Below are 18,926 nucleotides of genomic sequence, written 5' to 3' on the forward strand. Positions count from 1 at the left end.
AAATATGTATTCGTGCTTTTAGCATAGAGAAGAATGTGTTAGCAGCAGTAAATCTATTAATTGTGTTGTGATGCTTCCGTCCTCTTTGTAAGGCCCTTAACCAGAAGGCTGTTATTGTTAGATCTTGCCTTCCGACCCTTCTGAATTCCACGGTCAGATGCATTCATCACCTACTGAGAGTGTGCTAAATTTTTTTTCTTATTATAAGAAACTGATTTAGACCAGACTGAAGGTTTTGTGCCTCCACCATTTGCTGGAGACAGAGAAATACTGACGGACTGTAGGTGGCACCTCAGGGTTTAGGACAGAGTCCACCAAAACTTCTCTGTCTCCATCTGCTGGAGGGGAGGCAAAACCCAGGAGTCTGGACTGATCCGGCTACGCACAGGGAGCTGGTGCTTTCTGTTCAAAATCAGAAGCAAAGAAATAATTCCAACACTTTTTTCCTTTGTAGGAATATTTCCACAGGTTTTTGCCTTCCAAAGCTTATGACCGGACATTGCATCCCGAGCTAGACAACAGCCACGTCTACTGCCAAGGGATCCTTAGCTAGTAACACAGTAATGACGGCAGATAAAGACCCAAGTCCATCTGATCTGCCCAGTGACTTACTTAGGGTGGCAACCCCGCTCCGTGCAGGTTACTGCCCTTGCCTTCTGTTAAGCGTAGTAACAGAGGCTTTGCTAAATCCAAATACATTTTTTTTTTAATAGTTTTGTTTCCTATCAGCTGCAATAATCACCTGTAAAAAAAAGGGAGAACCCCTCCCAGTAAAGTTGCATTGGGGTTGTTTACTGTTACTGGTTTGCTAAGGGCAGATCATTTTCTGTTGTGACTTTGTTACAATAGCGGAGATCTGCTCACCATCCTGATTCCCCCATTCCCAGTCAGGACCACGGACCACCTTAGCGCCCTGGAATGTCCCTCTCAACGTCGTGCGAGGCAGGTTCTGTCGGGGACTCAGCGTGACCCTGGAACACAAGACACAGAGGCGGTGAATCCCTTCCCGTCCAGCAGCGTCTACATCCCCGGCCGGGGTCCCGATGCCCCCGGGGAAGAAACAGCCCAGGCCAGGAGGAGCTGGGGCAAATTCCTTACCCTGGAGCTGCTTGGAATCTCAAATCTTAACCTTGCTTTGCACACGAAGGACAAAGAAATGTTAGCCAGATATTAGCTAAAGGATGAGAATTCAAAGATGTCTCATGATGCACACGAGATGGCAGCCATGCAGAAGACACAGACATGGTTTAAGGCTTGGCCAGCAGGAGATCAGCTGCTAAGCAGCTTCTGCAGGCAGGCCGGAGGTGCACTGGCACAGATGTGGCTGGGGGGAGTCTGTACTGGAACAGCAGGGCGCACTACCCAGTAGGACCCAGGTGGTACTGGCAGAGCCGTGCAGCAGACACACGCATAGTTCTATTTATTTTCCCTTAAAACAAAAACATTTAAAAATTGAACTACACTGCTTGATTTTAAGCCGCTGTAGAAGAAAGCTGGAGGCAGGCTGAGTCCAGAGCCACTACACTGCTGGTAGTAACTCTGTAGTCTGTTGTCAGTGAGGGCAAAAACAGGGAACCATAAAGGAATTCAGTAAGTTATATTACAGAAAAATAGTGAGGGTTTGGAGCCTTGGCTTCTCAAAGCAGTGAGCAGGAAATCGGCTTGACCGGGGTACTTACGGACACGAATGGGCAGTCTCGTAGCGCTCGAAGGTGTGCGAGGCATCGTGCTTGCTGTTCATATAGCACTGGGTGCACAGGTCGTAATCAAAGCAGATTCGGCACTTCCAGCGCATGCCGCGGATCCCGTGCTTCTTGCAGCAGTCACAGATGATGTTGGGGTGACGCACACCTGCAACGCAGAAGGGGAAAAGTGAACGCCGAGGCGCCACGGGCTTGGCTGCACGACGGACGTCTTGCTGTCGGTTAGGAGAAAGAGCTGCCAAAGTGCGCACCTGACCTGCTGCTTCCGAGAGGGCGCGACCAGAGGGCGGATGTATTCTAATGCTGCACGCTGCTCACAAGACCTTGCCTTAGTGGGAGATCCCCACTCCTCGCCAGTTTGTACCTGGCACCTGACCTATTGCCCTGCAGTCCCTCTGTCCTGCCAATGTTTCGTTTCACGATGGAAAATTTAAAAAAAGAAATATACGAACTACCCAGTAGCCCAAGACAACGTAGAGTTAAATAAAGAGATAAGTGCAGGCACATGACCATAACAAGGCGATTAAGTCTTTTACTCATCAACGCCCACTCCCCCTGAGACTAAAGGTCACAAGTTCAGAGGCTGTTCGGCTCCCCAGTACCGTCAGGGCTTCCGCTTTTAGTATTCAGATGTGTGGCAGACCAGACCTGAGATGAACAGTCAGGATACGGATAAAGAAACCGAGAAGATGTCGGCAGATAGGGACCATGTCCTGTCTTGGACTGTGCTGTACAAGACCTTAATCTGTATTCCCCTCCCTCCCTCCCCCTAAGTCGTCTTTGTGTTTATCCCATGCATGCCTGATTTCTGCCATGGTTTTGGCTCCTATAATCTCCCCTTTTTTACACTTCATATGACGACACCTTGTCCTTGAGCTTCTCATTCTATGAAAAATGCTTCCTCCTGGTGCCTTTCTGAAGTCTGCTGGATATCTGAATGAGTTATCTCCCCTTTCTCTTCTTTTTTCTAGTGGTAACTTTAGCTCCCTCAGGTCTGCCTCTATCACATCAGTGTCCCTTTGCAGCTATATTCTTCAGACCTGGATACAGTACTCAGGGTGGGAGCTCATTAGATATATAATAAGGAGTGATGTAGGAAAATTGGTTCTTACCTGCTCATTTTCGTTCCTGTAGTACAACAGATCAGTCCAGACTCCTGGGTTTTGCCTCCCCTCCAGTAGATGGAGACAGAGAAAGTTTCACTGACACTGCTACATAACCCCCGGTGCCACCTGCAGTCCCTCAGTATTGACCTGTACCCAAGCCAAGGTGGCAGCAATAACCATACATTTCTAAGCAAACTCCCTCCCCTCCAACAAACTGGAAGAAGAAAAAGTTGCCCAAAAAGACAATGGAAAACTAGTTTCCAAATTTAACATAAGCGATCAGCATTGAAAACCTCCAACAACTCCACACTATATACAAAGCAACAGTACGAGTGGGCGGGTCTCTGGACTAATCTGTGGTACTACAGGAATAAAAATTAGCAGGTAAGAACCAATTTTCCTTTTCCTGTACGTACCCAGATCAGTCCAGACTCCTGAGATCTACCTAAGCTCCCCTTAACATGGGTCAGACCTGGAGAATTCCGCTCATAGAACACTCTCACCAAAGGACATTGAAGCCAGAGCTCCGACATCCTAGCAAAAGTGTACAATGACTTCCCAGCAAATTTCATGCAGAGACACCTGTTGTGACTCAGCCCAGGAAGTCACCTGAGAACACGTCGCGTGCGCCCCCAAACCCTCCAGCAGCAGGCGCTCTTTAGAAATGAAAGTCGACTCAATCGCTTTCTTCAGCCACTGCACAATTGTAGCCTTAAACGCCTTATTTCCCTTCTCTGGACCACTCCACAGTACAAAGAGCTGATCTGATCTACAAAGATGTGATCTGATGTACCATAATCATAAGTGATCTTTAGATACCTCAATAAATGCATGCCTCCCATCTAAGAGCCTAAGCTCCCCCATGTGAGAAGTAGAGGAATCCAAAGCTGGAAATGTCACTGTCTAATGAAGATGGAATGCTGAGGCTACCTCAGGTTGAAAAGAAGACACCATGCATAAAGATATCTCTGATTTAGACACCTGTAGAAAGGGATCTTGACACGACAGTGCCTGGAGCTCCGAAATTCTCCTGGCTGAACAAATAGCCACCAAGAAAACCACTTTAAGAGTAAAGTCCTTAACTGTAGCTCTCTAGTGGTTCAAACCAAGCCTCACACAATCCTTTAAGGACTAGATTCAGATTCCAAGACAGACAAATGTTCTGCACCCAAGGAAGAAAGTTCTTAGCTGAAGAACTGTAGAACATCCAAATATGCTACAGAGGATGCCCTTGCCCTTTACCCTGGAGACAACCCAATGTCGCTACCTGGACTCTCAGAGAGTTAAAGGCCAGTCCCTTGACCAGAACCTCTCTGTAGAAAAGTCAAAATATGCGACACTATAGCCTGAACAGGCTGAGGCTGCACTCCGTCAACAGCAGACCAGGACTCGAAGATCCTCCAAATCTGCACACAAGTCAAGGATGCAGAAAGTCGCCTAGCCTGCAATAAGGTGGAAATAACCACTTCGGAATAGTCCTCCATCTCAGTTGTCTCCTCTCAGACGTGAAGCCACAAAACAGAAGTAAGCTGCTCGACCCAAAAAAATATTGGGCCCTGATGGAAAAAGAGCAGACTAATGTCCGAACCTCAGGGGCCCATCTATGGCCATGTGGAACAGATCTGGGAAGCATGGTCAAGGTGGCCACTCTGCAGCTACCAGGATCCTGTTGCCTGGATGTTTCTCTATTTGCCGTAATCCCTTGTCCACTAGAGGACATGGCAGGGAAGACAAAGAAGAATCCCTAGAGCCCACGGCAGCACCAGAGCTCCGTTTCCTTCTGTACAGAGTTCTGTTCAGCGGCTGTAAAACCGCGATGCCTTGGTTTTCTCTTTGGTTGGGATATCCCCATCTTCCGTGAATGACACACATCGCTGCCTCCAACAGCTCCCATTCTCCGGGGTCTAACTTTCTCCAACTGAGAAAATCCGCCTGAATGTTGTTCACTCCGGCAATGTGAGACGCTGCCAGTTGCTCCAAGTGCTGCTCTGCCCAGAGAATCAACTCTCGGGCCTCTCGAGCCACTGACTGATGCTTGGTTCTGCCTTGACGGTTAATGCAGGTCACCAGCGACACTTTGTCTGATAGAATCCTTACTGGATGGCCGCGTAACCTTGGCAGACAGGAAAGCAACACGAAATGCACCGCTCTCATCTCTAACCGACTGATAAGAACATGAGGCCTCCTTTTTGACCACAGACTGATCTTTCCACACCACCCTCCATTCAGAGAAGCTTGCATCAGTGGTTCCCTATCTCCATCTGCTGGTGGGGAGGCAAAACCCAGGAGTCTGGACTGATCCGGGTACGTACAGGGAATACCCAATTCAGAACCTCCAATTCCACACCATGCTCGAGATTGGTGTGAGTAAGCCACTACGAAAGACTGCAAGTTTTAAGACCATCTACCATCTGCTGGAGACAGAGAAATACAGAGGACTGCAGGTGGTACACTGAGTTATAGGGCAGTGTCAGTGAAACTTTCTCTGTCTCCTGCTGGCAGGGGGGCAAAACCCAGGAGTCTGGACTGATCCGGGTACGTACAGGGAACTTTCAACCATGGTCATTCAGAACAATGCTCAAATAAAAATGAAATCCCACTATTTCCATGTGTTGCATGCTCTCTTTTCATACCGCAGACAGCTCAATCTCCAGGAACTTTCGTGACCGTTCAGTCCAGTTTTGACTGAGCACATCAAGTTCAGACAGCGATGGGCCCTGGCTGCAAGCTGGGCACAGACACAAAGAAGGATGTTGTGCAGGCTGTGATACCTTTCAATAGGACCAGGAAAGGACTTATCCACTGGTAAGGTCTCTGAGTTGTGGAGACCACAGGTGATCCCCCCCCTTCTTGTACATTTGTGAGCATATGAGTCACACCTGAAGGAGGGTCTGGAGAAATCGTGACCACCTCCTTACCGTGGGCCGATAAAGAGTATCACAAACTGCAACAAATCCAACATGGTAATTAGTGATCTGTGTGGCATGAATAAGCAGACAGTGCGGCGTCTTCTCTTTACCGATTTGTGCATTATCATACAGCAGGAGGTCATAGGCTCCTTGGAATCCCGTCCGATAGTTGGTTCTTGTCCCGTGATCCCACTGGACCACCACGGTCTTGTCCGGTGTTGTTGGGCTGCCTTGCCGGCCGATCTCTACCACGGTGCCGATGTTCCCTTCTCCATTGTCCTGGTTGCCCCATTTCCAGTCCAGTCCACGGACCACCCGCATTCCCACCTGCATATCGGCACAGGGATCCAGATCCATCTCACCGCGCCGGCAACATCCGTCAGATGGGAGCTGCGTCTCCAGGGCGCCTGGAAGGAAAGCAGAGCAGAGAAAGGTTGCCATGGCTTTTTATCAGAGAGTATAAAAACACTGCCAAGGTGCCCGGCTCTCCAAGCCACTCAACCACTGAAATTAGGTTACAGATTCTCATCAACTTCTAAGCTGTCGCCATGAATTAGAAGGCACCTTGCTTGTCTAAAGAAATGTGGCTATTCTGTGACCTTCTGGCCATCTGCTCAGTGTGTGTATACACACACACACACATCTACACATATAAATCTACACACATACATATATACAATGCTGACTCAGTTATTGAACGCTGATAACAGGCAATACATTGGCTGCCTATCCATTTTCCACACAAAGCTCTAGCTCCTCTTACTCACCTACAAGGGTCTTCACTCTGCAGCTCTTCTCTCTCCTTACATCTCCCCCCTCCTCATGCACTCTGCTCACCTGGCAAGCCACACTGATCCATGCCCTTCTCCCCTACCGTCAGCACTGTTCTCAGCCAATCTAAAACCCACCTTTCGGAGGCTGCTTTTAAATCTTAACCCCACTCACAGCCTTATTGATTTAACCATTTTCTGAAGAAATTGTTAAAATCTCTTATGCACAGAAGCGGCTTTGAGAATCCCCTCCCCCCTCTTAGTTCATACCCAGCACCTCCCCCCTCCTATATCTGATCTCACAGCTTTATAATGATCTAAATAGCTCCCACTACCAGTGCACCAATGCCTGAACAGCCTGCCAGACAGACCTGGCTACACCAGCAAGGACTTCGAGTTATAGAAGATCCCCGTTCCCCTTCACATCCCTGTCTTACCCGCAAGCTTTGTAACAACCTGAACAGACACCAAAACTAGGGCGGCTGTTCCCGGCTTCCTAGCTCCTCCTGGCCACCCCAGCTTGCCAGCACCGACCCATTTGGTTTCTGGGGAAATGCGCAGCCCAAGACTCGCTGCACGCTCCCGGACGGCTCTGCGATTCCTATCCCAGGTTCCTTCGGTGGTATGAGACACGCCAGCGGACTCAGCAGAGACAAACCGCGTGAGAGACGGACAGACGCAGGCCGAGCTTTCGTCAAATGTGGGAAAAACCACATCAGAACATCACAACGGACACAGAATGGGGCAGATAAAAGCAGAAAATCAAATACTCCACAGCTCGCCACCGGGTTCGGGAGCACAGAATCTGACGGGACACACGTTTACCCTTCCCACTACTTCCTCACCTTTATAACGCTCCTCCCTTAACACAGCACAGCACTCTCTGCACCAGAAAACCTTCCGTCCATCTCCCTCCCCCCCTTCACTAAGCCTGCACGGCTGCAAAGGAGTCAAATGTCCAGATTAAATCTTCGCTGAAGCCCAGCTCCGGCATCTCAGGAGGCAGGAGCCCGGGCCAAGAGAAATGGATTCTTGGGAGCCCCACGTGGCTGCGCGTCCGGGACTCGTGCTACACACACGGTGAAACGGACCTAATGATCCGGATGGGCGCATCTGCTCCATCTGCGGCAGGGATCCCCCCTCCCCGGCTCTGGAGAGATCACTCATTTCCAGTGCACCCCCTGCATCGATTCAGTGCTAAACGCTCCCAGACCCATTTTCATGGCACAGCGGAGCAGGGTTGGCGAGGCAGATACCCGACATAGAACTGATGAGCTGCTCCAGCAACGTCCAAATAAGACCAGCGACGGCGATGGTGGAAGCAGACTGAAGAGCTTACGACGTCACTCTCCGCTGGCTCGTCCTGCAAGAGCCCTCATCGCTTACACAAAGCCCTTCTCGCGTCATGACAGGCGTGCCGAAGGGATGCTCCAGCTGCGCGTTCTCCGGGAGCGGCGGGGCTTAACGCCAGGGGTATCTGTAAAGAGGCTTTTATGGCAGCTTTGCTTTTCACGTTGCAGTCCACCTGGTTCAGTGCCCTGCCTGCTAGCACGGTGACGAAAGGTTGGCTGGCTTCGTAAGCCACCTCGGGCAGCGTCACTGGAAGAGCGGGATATCCCTCGAGCATTAAATGAAAAGCTCAGTGCTTTCCGTTTTGAGCAATGGAAACACCGCAGGCTGCCGGCTGAGCGGTCAAAAGTAGGTCACCGAAGCCCACAGATCTCACGCAGGCCAGAAATGCTCTTAAAATATTCTGCACTCTGCTGTCGGGGTGGCGTCCTGCATGTACAGGAGCTTTCACGCCTTCCTTCCTGCCATGTCACATTTTTTTCAACGTGTGAGCAAAAAAGGAACAAAAGTTTAACAATTAAAACAGCAGAGTCTGCTGGACAGTTTTGCTCAGATTACGGAGCAACTCCGTGTCTTGTAAACACTGATCAAACATCCTTGTGCTGGTCTTCTCCTCTCTTTCACCTAATTAAGCTTTGTGATCAGGACTTCTCCACAGAGCTGCTTTTCAACCTGACACCGGCCGAGGGCATTCAAACAACAATAAACAATCCCGAGCCTGCAGGGCCTATTCTAGGAAGTTCAGATATGGAGCACTTTCTTGTCCGATCTAGTTTTATGCTACAGCCGGGATGACCTTCCTGCAGTCCGAGATCACCCATCCGTGGCTCTGAATTCCTACCTCGCGTCTTTAAGGACTCACGTGAAAGACCTGCAGACCATCAAGTATTCTGCAGCTAATCCGTCACTTGGAAAACCTGGCTCTGCTCCGGAACCGGCACCCAAGCAAGAAGGGACAACATCTGCCTATGCGTGAAAGCAGGGCTGCTCCCAGAAGGGCAGACGTTCATTCACTATCAGGGCCGTGTGAGAAAGAAAGCGAGCCAGAGAACGGCAGCTTCCGGCACCGTCATTCACCCTTCCCCATGGCTCTCAGCTCTCGCTGCTCACTGTATAGTGCCGTAGGTTTCCAGAACACTACACAGCAGCACAAGCAGAGAGACCAAATCCGAGGACATGAACCTCCCATTCCCAAAGAGCTGACCACCAACTTATGGCACCAAGAGCTTATTCACTAGAGAAAGAATGGGAGATGAGCTTTAGTGCACCAGCAGCAACATTACTTGGATAAAGCATGCTCTACTGCACTTAAAAAAAAAAATAAATCCTAATGAAACATTTAAAACCACTGTGCATTAAATGTGGCCTATTATCTTCCCCCATCTCACCTTACCACTGTTTGCAAGTGCCATCCATCATGCAGCTTCTGCCAGAGCAAACCTGCAGCCAGCAAGACATCCAGACCCAGTGCCAGCACCTGAAAGGTGGCTCAATAAACCTTCCAGAAGCCCGTGCCGGGACTCTGCAGCTTCTAGCAGTGCAATGGTGCCCTATGCACTAGCCTTGCTGATTTAATTTAATTCAATCACCATCCTGGAGCCAATTTTACTCATCATTGTCAAGTGTCAGCCTTTCCATTCACAAAGCCCATAAGCTCCTCAGGACAGGGAGCTCCTTACTAGCTCACTGTGTCTGGATGAGTCAAGTTCATCATTCTTTAGTGCATCCCAGAATGGTCCAACACTGTGCTATCCATACTATAAAAACACCAACATTTACTGCCTGGCACTTAGAAGGTCTGATTTACTAACAGGTTATGGGGAAGCTCCTTTGCAGAATGCACCCAACATGTTTAGTAAGTGAAAGCAGGGGAAACTTACGTTTTTCCAAGGAACTTTTATACTTCAGTGCCACAGGCAAGGAGGAGTCACTTTTTGCATGAAAACTTCAGCTGAACAGAGACAAAGGAATGGACGCAAGGCAAAGCCAGAGCATGCACCGCCCAGGCACAGCCGGAGGAAAAAGAGAGCGGACTTCCAGCAGCACAGGGAGAGCCTCGCGGTTACTTTCTCGAACTGCAACACCATCCAGCGTGGGAAGGAAAAGCAAATATTTAGTGAATGAGCATTATTTATTTATTTAAGCTATTTCTCTACCGTCTTAACAATGTATAATTGACCAAAACGGTTTACAATAATTTAATCATCACAGGCTGGACCAAGCAGGGGCAAATGCATGGCATTTATCTGTGGATAAAAATATCTCAAATTAGATCTCAAAGGTTGCCTTAAAAACTCCCCTCTTGCTTTAGGCAATGCGTTGTGCTTTACCAGGATCGATTCTCTTTCAGCTATTGCTTAAACGAAATTAACCGTCTGGAAATGATATGCCCAGCGCCAGAGGTAGTAGAACAAGCACAGAAAATAGGGAAAGCCCTCTGGGGCCTGCCGAAAAGGCAGGGCCTCGGAAGCTGCAGGCTCTTGGCAAGTTTCTCAGCAGAAGACGCCAAAAAGGTCTTCCAGCTTCTCAGCATCCCAACCTGCAGCGCTCCCTTCTCATCCTCCCATCCTAGGAATCAGAAGGAGCAGCGCAGCCCCCTCTCCATGGCTGCATCAGGAGCCTCGACGTGCAAAGTGACCCAGTGATCCAGGTACCTGCCTGCCCCCTCCTCACAGCAGGCTCGTCCTCCCCCCGCTCCGATTTTTAAAGCCCAGAGGCAGCTCGGGGGCCCGGCAGGCTGCAGCGGCTCAATCCAGGCCAGCCAGCGAGGAGGGAGGCTGGGGGCTGCCTTACTCCCGGTCACCGCCAGTGCTCTGCTGCTTTCCCTGCTTGATGTCATCAGCTCAGCTCTTCACAGCCTTTGTTCGGGGGGCAAGAGAGAGCCAGGGTGCACGTCTTAAGGCGACTCCATCGTAGCTACATAGAGAGATCGGGCTCTGCTTCGTGTTACGCACACAGGAGCGCCAAACACACAAAGCAGTCACTTTCTCTCTCTCTCAGAAGGAGCTTCACATTTAGACAGCAGGGTCAGCCCCTCAGCTGCTGGGAAGGAAGAGCTGCAATACTGACACAGAACTGGCCTGGATAAGGCACGAATTCCCCCAAGTGCTTTCCTCAGCAGTGCAGACAGCAGTACACGGGCATCCTCCAGTTGGTCTCCGCCTCCCATCTCTCCGGCGTCCATGTCCGGAGCCTCAGAGATGGACGGTACAGCTGAACCCAAACAGAACAGGTGCCTCCTCCGGTCTCGCTGCTGGGCTCCCCCGTTGGCCTCTCCAATCTGCCGAGCATTTCTCATTCTGCTTCTCAACCGAATGAAAAATAGCGCCAGAGCCAGGATATGCACGTTGTCCATGGCGCCGTCCGGTAGGAAGCTGACTGAGCACCACACTAACGCCAGGGGTCAGGGAAGGCGGTAAATATTCAGGTTAAAGACGCGGTAAATAAGCGGGTTAACAGGGCGGTAATTTGGGCGCACGTTAGTGTATCGGAGGGAATAGCTAATCCGATCATTAACATGCCATATACATGCGGCGGGCGGAAAGGGATACGCGTCTTTTTCGGCAAGCGGTAAGGACGCGTAAAAGCCGATACTGAATCGCGGGTCTGCCTTACGCGCTCGAAACGTGCGTCCAAAGCGGGTTAAAAAAAATGGGCAACCGCGGCCGCACTTTACTGTATCGGCCCGCTAAGGTGGACACAGGACTAAAGCCATGCTCTGTGGCCACTTCTGACCTGTACGAAGCACAAAGAGCGGTCCGTCCCCCCCACCCGGGGCCGGTGAAATAACTTCCTCTGCCTTGCTGGACACGCTCCGCGTCCTATGAGCAAAGCTGACAGAAAGCCTCGTCCACCTGCTGCGGTCAGAAAGGTAAACCCGCTGGCAGGGAATGAGAGAAAGGAGAAACAGCAAGAAAGGGCGGCCGTGAATGGAGAGATGAGAGATGGAAGAGTCTGGGCAACTAAGGTGCAGGTGAGAGGGGACAGGGAGAGGAAGTGACAGCAGCGCAGCACAGAGGGCCAGGCGCCTTCTGTCGGAGAGGAGGAGATCAGAGATGAAATTCCCTTCCTACAGTGCTATAATGAGTACATTTACATTTTGGCCTCTTTAGAGCACCCTCCCGTGCTGGAACCTGTATTTGCATATTAGCACGCATTGTGCTATCTAACGCACGCGCTAAGGCCCTAACGCGAGGTGATAAATGAGCCCGCAAGTTTGTAGTTGAGGCAATGGAAAGGGTATGAGCTGCTCCAGGTCAGCAGGAAGGGATCTTGGCTTCTCTGGCTCACAGCCCTCTGCTATAGCCGCTAGGCCATGTCTCCTTTCTTTATAAAAAACGCTGCGCTAAGTGCAACAGTAAGCGAGGCAAGGGTCCCTCTGGGACAGACGTCACTTGGCTCGCTGGATGCAATAATAGAAAGCCCTCCCTTCTCAGATACCACTGCGGGGCCTGTCTTATCGCCTGGCAAATGACCATTTACTGGACAATGCTACAAAGCTACCACTGGGGCATTACAAGAGCTTTCTTACTTACAGAAAATGTGCAAAAAGTCTCAGAAAGGAGGAAGGAGAAATGAATTGATTTCTAGACACCGTCTCTCAGAATTCCGTATAATTATATATCATGGAAATAAATGAAGATCGCTTCCAAATGGGCAGGCCTGCTGTCCTGCTAGCTGGGGTTAATCAGAGATGTTGTGAGCATCCGCCCAATGGAACAGCAAGATTCACAGCCCAGTGCATATATAGGGGGGGGAAGTCTTCTACGTACGAAATAAGAGCGGGATCTGGGGGTGGCTGTACCTGATGATCTGAAGGTGGCCAAAGCGATGGTAAAAGCCAGAAAGCTGCTTGGCTGCATAGGGAGAGGACTGGTCAGCAGAGAAAGGGAGGAGATGCTGCCCCTGTACAGGTCCCTGGTGAGACCTCACTGGGATTACTGAGTACAATTCTGGAGACCCCCACCTTCAAAAGGATAGAAACAGGATGGAGCTGGTCCAGAGGGGGAGGCTGCTAAAATGGGCAGTGGTCTTCAGTCTAAAGCATATGGGGAGAGACTTAAAGATCTAAACTTGTACACCCTGGAGGAAAGGAGAGATAAGGGAGATATGACAGATATTTAAATACCTCTTACAAAAGGAAAGGAGGCTCTAGAATGGGACAAGGGAGTAATCTGTAGGAAATATTTCTACAAACAGAAGGTAACAGATGCATGGAGATGCTGGAGGCGAGGACAGTGTTAACACTGAAGAAAGCTCAGTGTGGGCACAGAAGATCCCTGAGGAAGTAGTAGGGACTGTAGAGCTGTGCAGGTAGGATAGGCCGTGGTGGTCTTTCTGGGCTTCACAGAGCAAGAGCTGGATAGGTTCGTAGCCAGTGTTATTTCTTTTGCAATCGGTCTTCCGCAGGCTGCCCCATGGACTGCCGCTCTTATCTCCGGCCTGCCCTAAGTTGCAGCATCTTCAGCATCTTTGTCCTCCTGTCCCAGTGTCTTCAGTTCTTCAAAGCCCCTTGTTTCTGTCTCTAGTTCATCTTCGTCTCTTTGTCTGCCCGCCTGTTCTGCTCCTCGTCTTCCTGCCCTATGGACGGATACTCGGTATCTGACCACTGCCTGAATCCTGGACCTCTTAGACCTCTCTGATCGCCATCTGCCACTGATCCCAGCCAGTCTCAGGATTCGCTTGATCTCAGTCCACTAATTTCTTCGGGCACTGGGAAAGTGCACAGAAAAGCAGTAAAAACTGCTTTTCTGTGCACCCTCCGACTTAATATCATGGCGATATTAAGTCGGAGGTTCCAAAGGGTAAAAAAAGTAAAAAAAAAAGAAAAAACAAATTTTGAAGTCGGCCCGTGGCTGTCGGGTCGAAAACCGGATGCTCAATTTTGCCGGCGTCCGGTTTCCGAGTCCGTGGCTGTCAGTGGGCTCGAGAACCGACGCCGGCAAAATTGAGCGTCGACTGTCAGCCGCCGCTCCGGGCCAAAAGGAGGCGCTAGGGACACACTAGTGTCCCTAGCGCCTCCTTTTGCCCGTTTCTACCGCCGGGCCTCATTTAAATACTGAATCGCGCGCACAGGCGAGTGGCCTGTGGTTTCGCCCGCTCTCCCGCGGTCTTTACTGAATCGGCCTGTTTGTTGGCTGTGGAGGAGATTTCAGCAGCTAAACAAATGGCTTCCGCTTGGAGCGATCCCTTCAATTCCTGATGCAGAGAGGGATTGTATGGAGTTACCCAACGTATACAACAGAGTTTGCTACTAACTGTCTGAGGTAGGCTCCAAGCTGCTCACAGGAAGGAACAGGTATCCTAGCAGGCTTTGCTGCTGAGTGTTTGATGCCTTAAGAACCAAGCAGACAGAAGGAGCTGGACGATCAAGCTTACAACATTGATTTGTTCTTGTCGCTATGTCAGAGTTGACTGCTTTTGTGTACATCAATTTATTCTTGTCCACGCCCCAGAGCAGTTGTGCCAAAGGTGCAAAGTTCAAATGGCTTTTTCTTGAGGGACGTTTGTAGGTTAGGGAGCAGAGAGAAAGGAGGCAGAGTTAGAGCTGGGACTCAGACCTGGAAGGTGGAGACTCCAGGAATTCTGCTCTGTCTTTTAGCTGTCAGAATGTCAATCACTGCCTTATTTCAGGGACCAGGAACAGGATGCAGTCTTTGCAATATCTCCTCCCCCAGATCAGTAGTACTGCTAGGCTGCTTCTCTCCTCCCTCTCAGCCTACAACAACTCTGGAGTCTGCCCTCCCACACAGACACGGAAATAATCTGAGCCCAGGACCCTCAGAGATTCTAACCCTTCTACTGCTACTGAGTATGAATCTTCCTGCAAAACAGCTCATGGCAGGATTAGGCAACACACGGAAAAGAATTAGAATCAGTCATAAGGACCAAACGATTATGGAGTCACCAGATCCGTAAAACAAGAAGAAAATTATTACTCACCTGCTAATTTTCGTTCCTGTAGTACCATGGATCAGTCCAGACCGTGGGTTATGTCCCCAATCCAGCAGATGGAGTCAGCCAAAGCTTTGAGGGGGCGTCACCATAAGTAGAACTACCCCCTCTGCAGGAGTTCAGTATCGAGTATATCAAAGCCCAAGTAGAAAAACCCGAACCCCCTCATTGAATCAAGTTTATAGAAAATTGGCAACAACCAGCCATGGAACTGTAACAACAGACTAACAATGGGCGTCCTACAACGTGTAGGAGGCTGCAGAGACAACAATTCAACTTGTGAGGCGCTGGGACAACAGTGAAAAACTGACAAGTGGTGAAGTACAGATACCCTTACCGTTCCCACGAGCAAGGTGAAGCAGGAGTAGAAACCCAAGAGCGGTGGGCGTCTGGACTGATCCATGGTACTACAGGAACGAAAATTAGCATGTGAGTAATAATTTTCTTTTCCCTGTACGTACCTGGATCAGTCCAGACCGTGGGATGTACCCAAGCTTCCCTAAATCGGGTGGGGTCCTGCGAGGCCTGCTCGGAGAACCTGTTCACCAAAATGTCCCGTGACTGAAGAGGCGAGGTGTTGGCGGTAATGCCTCGCGAACGTGTGCAACGACTTCCAGGTAGCCGCCCGACAGATCTCCTGGGATGAGACCGAGCGAACCTCCGCCCAGGAGGCCGCCTGAGACCTTGTAGAATGCGCTACAATGCCAGGCGGAGGCGTCCGCCCCGCCCCAACATAGGAAGCGGCAATACCCGCCTTCAGCCATCTCGCAATGGTTGTCTTGGAGGCCTGGGAGCCTTTCTTCGGACCGGACCAAAGGACAAACAGATGGTCGGAAGTCCGGAACTCGTTGGTAGCCTCCAGATATATACGCAGCGTGCGTTGAACATCCAAGAGTCGGAGAGCCTTCGGCTCGTAGGCGGAGAAGGACGGCAACTCCACCGTCTGGTTCACATGAAAAGCAGAGACCACCTTCGGTAGGAAGGAAGGAACGGTGCGGATCGAGACCCCAGAGTCGGAGAACCGGAGGTAGGGTTCCCTGCACGACAGTGCTTGTAGCTCTGATATACGCCGAGCGGAACAGATCGCCACCAGAAATACCACCTTGAGAGTGAGATCCTTGAGTGTCGCAGTGTGCAAAGGCTCGAACGGAGGCCCCGACAGGGCCCGCAGCACCAGGTTGAGACTCCAGGAGGGACAAGGATCCCGTAGCGGAGGCCGGAGGTGCTTGACACCCTTGAGGAACCGAGCAATGTCCGTGTGCTGCAAGAGAGAACCTCCATCACGCAACAACGAACCAAGAGCGGCAACTTGGACTCTCACCGAGTTGTAGGCTAGTCCCTTGTCCACCCCGTCTTGCAGGAACTGAAGGATCTGAGGGACCGAAGCCGTCGTGGGGCTGGTGTCCTGGCTGGCGCACCACAGCTCGAACACCTTCCAGACGCGAACGTAGGCCACCGACGTGGACGTCTTGCGCGCCCGCAGCAACGTGGATATTACCGCCTCCGGGTAGCCCCTGCACCGGAGGCGTCGCCTCTCAAAAGCCAGGCCGCAAGACAGAAGAGTTCTGCCTGCTCGAAAAATACCGGGCCCTGGTGTAAGAGGAAGGGGAGGTGCCCCAGCCTGATCGGGCCGTCGACCACCAGCTGCAGCAGGTCCGCGAACCAGGGTCGCCTGGGCCATTCCGGGACGACGAAGATCACAGCCCCCGGATGCCCTTCTATTCTGCGGAGCATCCGTCCCACTAGGGGCCACGGCGGAAATGCGTAGAGCAGCAGATGTGCCAGCCATGGGAGTGCCAGGGCGTCCACCCCCTCCGCACCGCGTTCTCTTCGCCGGCTGAAGAAGCGGGGAGCCTTGGCGTTTAGAGCGGATGCCATCAGATCTAGGTGGGGGGCCCCCCACCGATGGACGAGGAGCTGCATCGCCTCGTCGGACAGAGACCACTCCCCGGGATCCAGCCGTTGGCGACTGAGGAAGTCCGCTTGAACATTGTCCACTCCGGCGATGTGTGACGCTGCCAGCCGGACGAGATGACGCTCCGCCCATTGCATGAGCAGCGCTGCTTCCAGCGCGACCTGTGGGCTGCGCGTGCCTCCTTGGCGATTGATGTAGGCCACGGTGGTCGCGTTGTCCGATAGCACTCTGACCTCGCGGTTTCGGAGGAGCGGGAGAAAGTGCCGCAGGGCGAGCCTGACCGCCCTGGTCTCCAGACGGTTGATGGACCACGTCGCCTCCACCGCCGACCACGTTCCTTGCGTGGCGCTGCGATCGCAGACCGCGCCCCAGCCCGCTAGACTGGCATTGGTGGTTACCACCACCCAATCCGGTAAGTCGAGGGACACGCCTCGGGCTAGGTTCGCCGGATCCAACCACCAGTCCAGACTGTCCCTGGCCTTCTGAGGAAGTGGCAGAATCATCTGGTAGTCCTGCGATACCGGCTTCCAACGGGAGAGGAGCGCCCACTGTAAGGGCCGGAAATGCGCAAACGCCCAGGGGACCATATCGATGGTGGATCCCATCACCCCCAGGAGTTGCAGGTAATCCCAGGAGGTGGGTTCCAGTAACGCAGAGAATCGTCGTATGTGATCCCGCAAAGAGAGCGCTTTGTCCTGTCGCAAGAAGACCTTGCCCAGCCGGGTGTCGAAGGTCGCCCCCAAGAAATCCAAGCGCTGTGAGGGTACGAGGGAGCTCTTGGAAAAGTTCACCACCCATCCCAGGGAATGCAGGAACTGTACCACCCTGGACACGGCTGCCTGGCCTTGGGTGAACGACTTTGCGCGAATGAGCCAATCGTCTAGATAGGGATGAACCAGGATACCCTCGCTCCGGAGAGCCGCAGCCACGACTATCATGATCTTGGTGAAGGTATGTGGTGCCGTCGCCAGTCCGAACGGGAGAGCTATGAACTGGAAGTGCTGGTCCAGTATCTTGAATCGCAGAAGACGATGATGATCCGGCCGAATGGGGATGTGTAAGTAAGCATCCGTGAGGTCCAAGGAGGCAAGGAACTCCCCCCGATGCACTGCTGCGATCACCGACCGCAGCGTTTCCATGCGAAAACGGAGCACTCGAAGGGACTTGTTGACCTCCTTGAGATCCAGAATGGGCCGAAAGGACCCGTCCTTCTTTGGCACAACGAAGTAGATTGAATAGTGGCCCAAGCCCACCTCTCCGAAGGGCACGGGCGCAATAGCGCCTATCTCCTGAAGCCTGTTCAGCGTTGACTGAACCGCTTGCCGCTTGAGGGCCGAGCCACAAGGGGAAAATACGAAACGACTGTTCGGTGGCCGGACAAATTCCAATGCGTAACCCTGCTTTACGGTGTCCAAGACCCACTGGTCTGAGGTAATCCGCGCCCACTCCCTGTAGAAAAACTTCAGCCGCCCCCCGATCCTGGGGACGGCGGAGTGGGCGCCTCTGGCATCATTGTGAGGACTTGGGGGAGGGGTTACCTGTCCCGAGAGCGGGGCGCACGGGCCTGCGGCTGCGAAAGGAGCGCGACCAGGGCTGGGACCGGGGAGCGGGCGGCCTGGAGCCCCCCGGCCTGTAGTTCCTGTAACGCCGCTGCGCTCTGGCTCTAGTCCGGGACGAAGCGAACGCCCGGGAAGGGCGATATCTATCCTCCGGGAGGCGGTGAACCGCATTTTCCCCCAGCGACTTGATGAGCTGGTCCAGATCTTCCCCAAAGAGGAACTTACCCCTGAAGGGCAGGGAGCCCAGACTCGACTTGGAAGACGTATCTGCCGCCCAGTTGCGAAGCCACAGCAGCCGCCTGGCCGCCACCACCGAGACCATAGCCCTTGCCTGGACGCGGAACAGGTCATACGAGGCATCCGCCCCGTACGCCACTGCAGCTTCTAACCTGTCCGCCTGGGCGGCCTCCGCCGCTGGCAGGTCCTGGGAGGTGAGAAGTTGTTGAACCCACAGGAGGCTCGCCCGCTGGGCGAGTGAACTGCACATCGCTGCTCTCATACCCAGCGCGGAGACCTCGAAGACTCTTTTCAGGAAGATCTCCAATTTGCGATCTTGCGTATCCCGCAGAGCCGTGCCCCCTGTCACCGGTATTGTCGTCCTCTTTGTGACCGCCGAGACTGCGGAGTCAACTCTCGGAACCTTGATGAGATCCAGGAAGT

The 18,926-nt window shown here is 52.2% G+C and overlaps 1 protein-coding gene across 6 annotated transcripts in view; it reads right to left on the reverse strand.

Moving 5' to 3' along the window:
• Positions 1-18,926, reverse strand: part of MIB2 (mindbomb E3 ubiquitin protein ligase 2) — a gene marked incomplete at its 3' end in the record, with an annotated part of 41,541 nt that overhangs the window by 20,210 nt on the left and 2,405 nt on the right. For 4 of the 6 annotated variants that reach the window (XM_029578624.1, XM_029578623.1, XM_029578628.1 and 1 more), the window contains 3 exon segments: positions 865-971; positions 1,680-1,851; positions 5,829-6,125. In XM_029578624.1, coding sequence (XP_029434484.1) covers positions 865-971; positions 1,680-1,851; positions 5,829-6,075 — 526 coding nt within the window. 6 annotated transcript variants of the gene reach the window in all.

This window comes from Rhinatrema bivittatum, chromosome 15 (genome assembly GCF_901001135.1).
Source record: "Rhinatrema bivittatum chromosome 15, aRhiBiv1.1, whole genome shotgun sequence".
NCBI classification, from domain to species: domain Eukaryota; kingdom Metazoa; phylum Chordata; class Amphibia; order Gymnophiona; family Rhinatrematidae; genus Rhinatrema; species Rhinatrema bivittatum.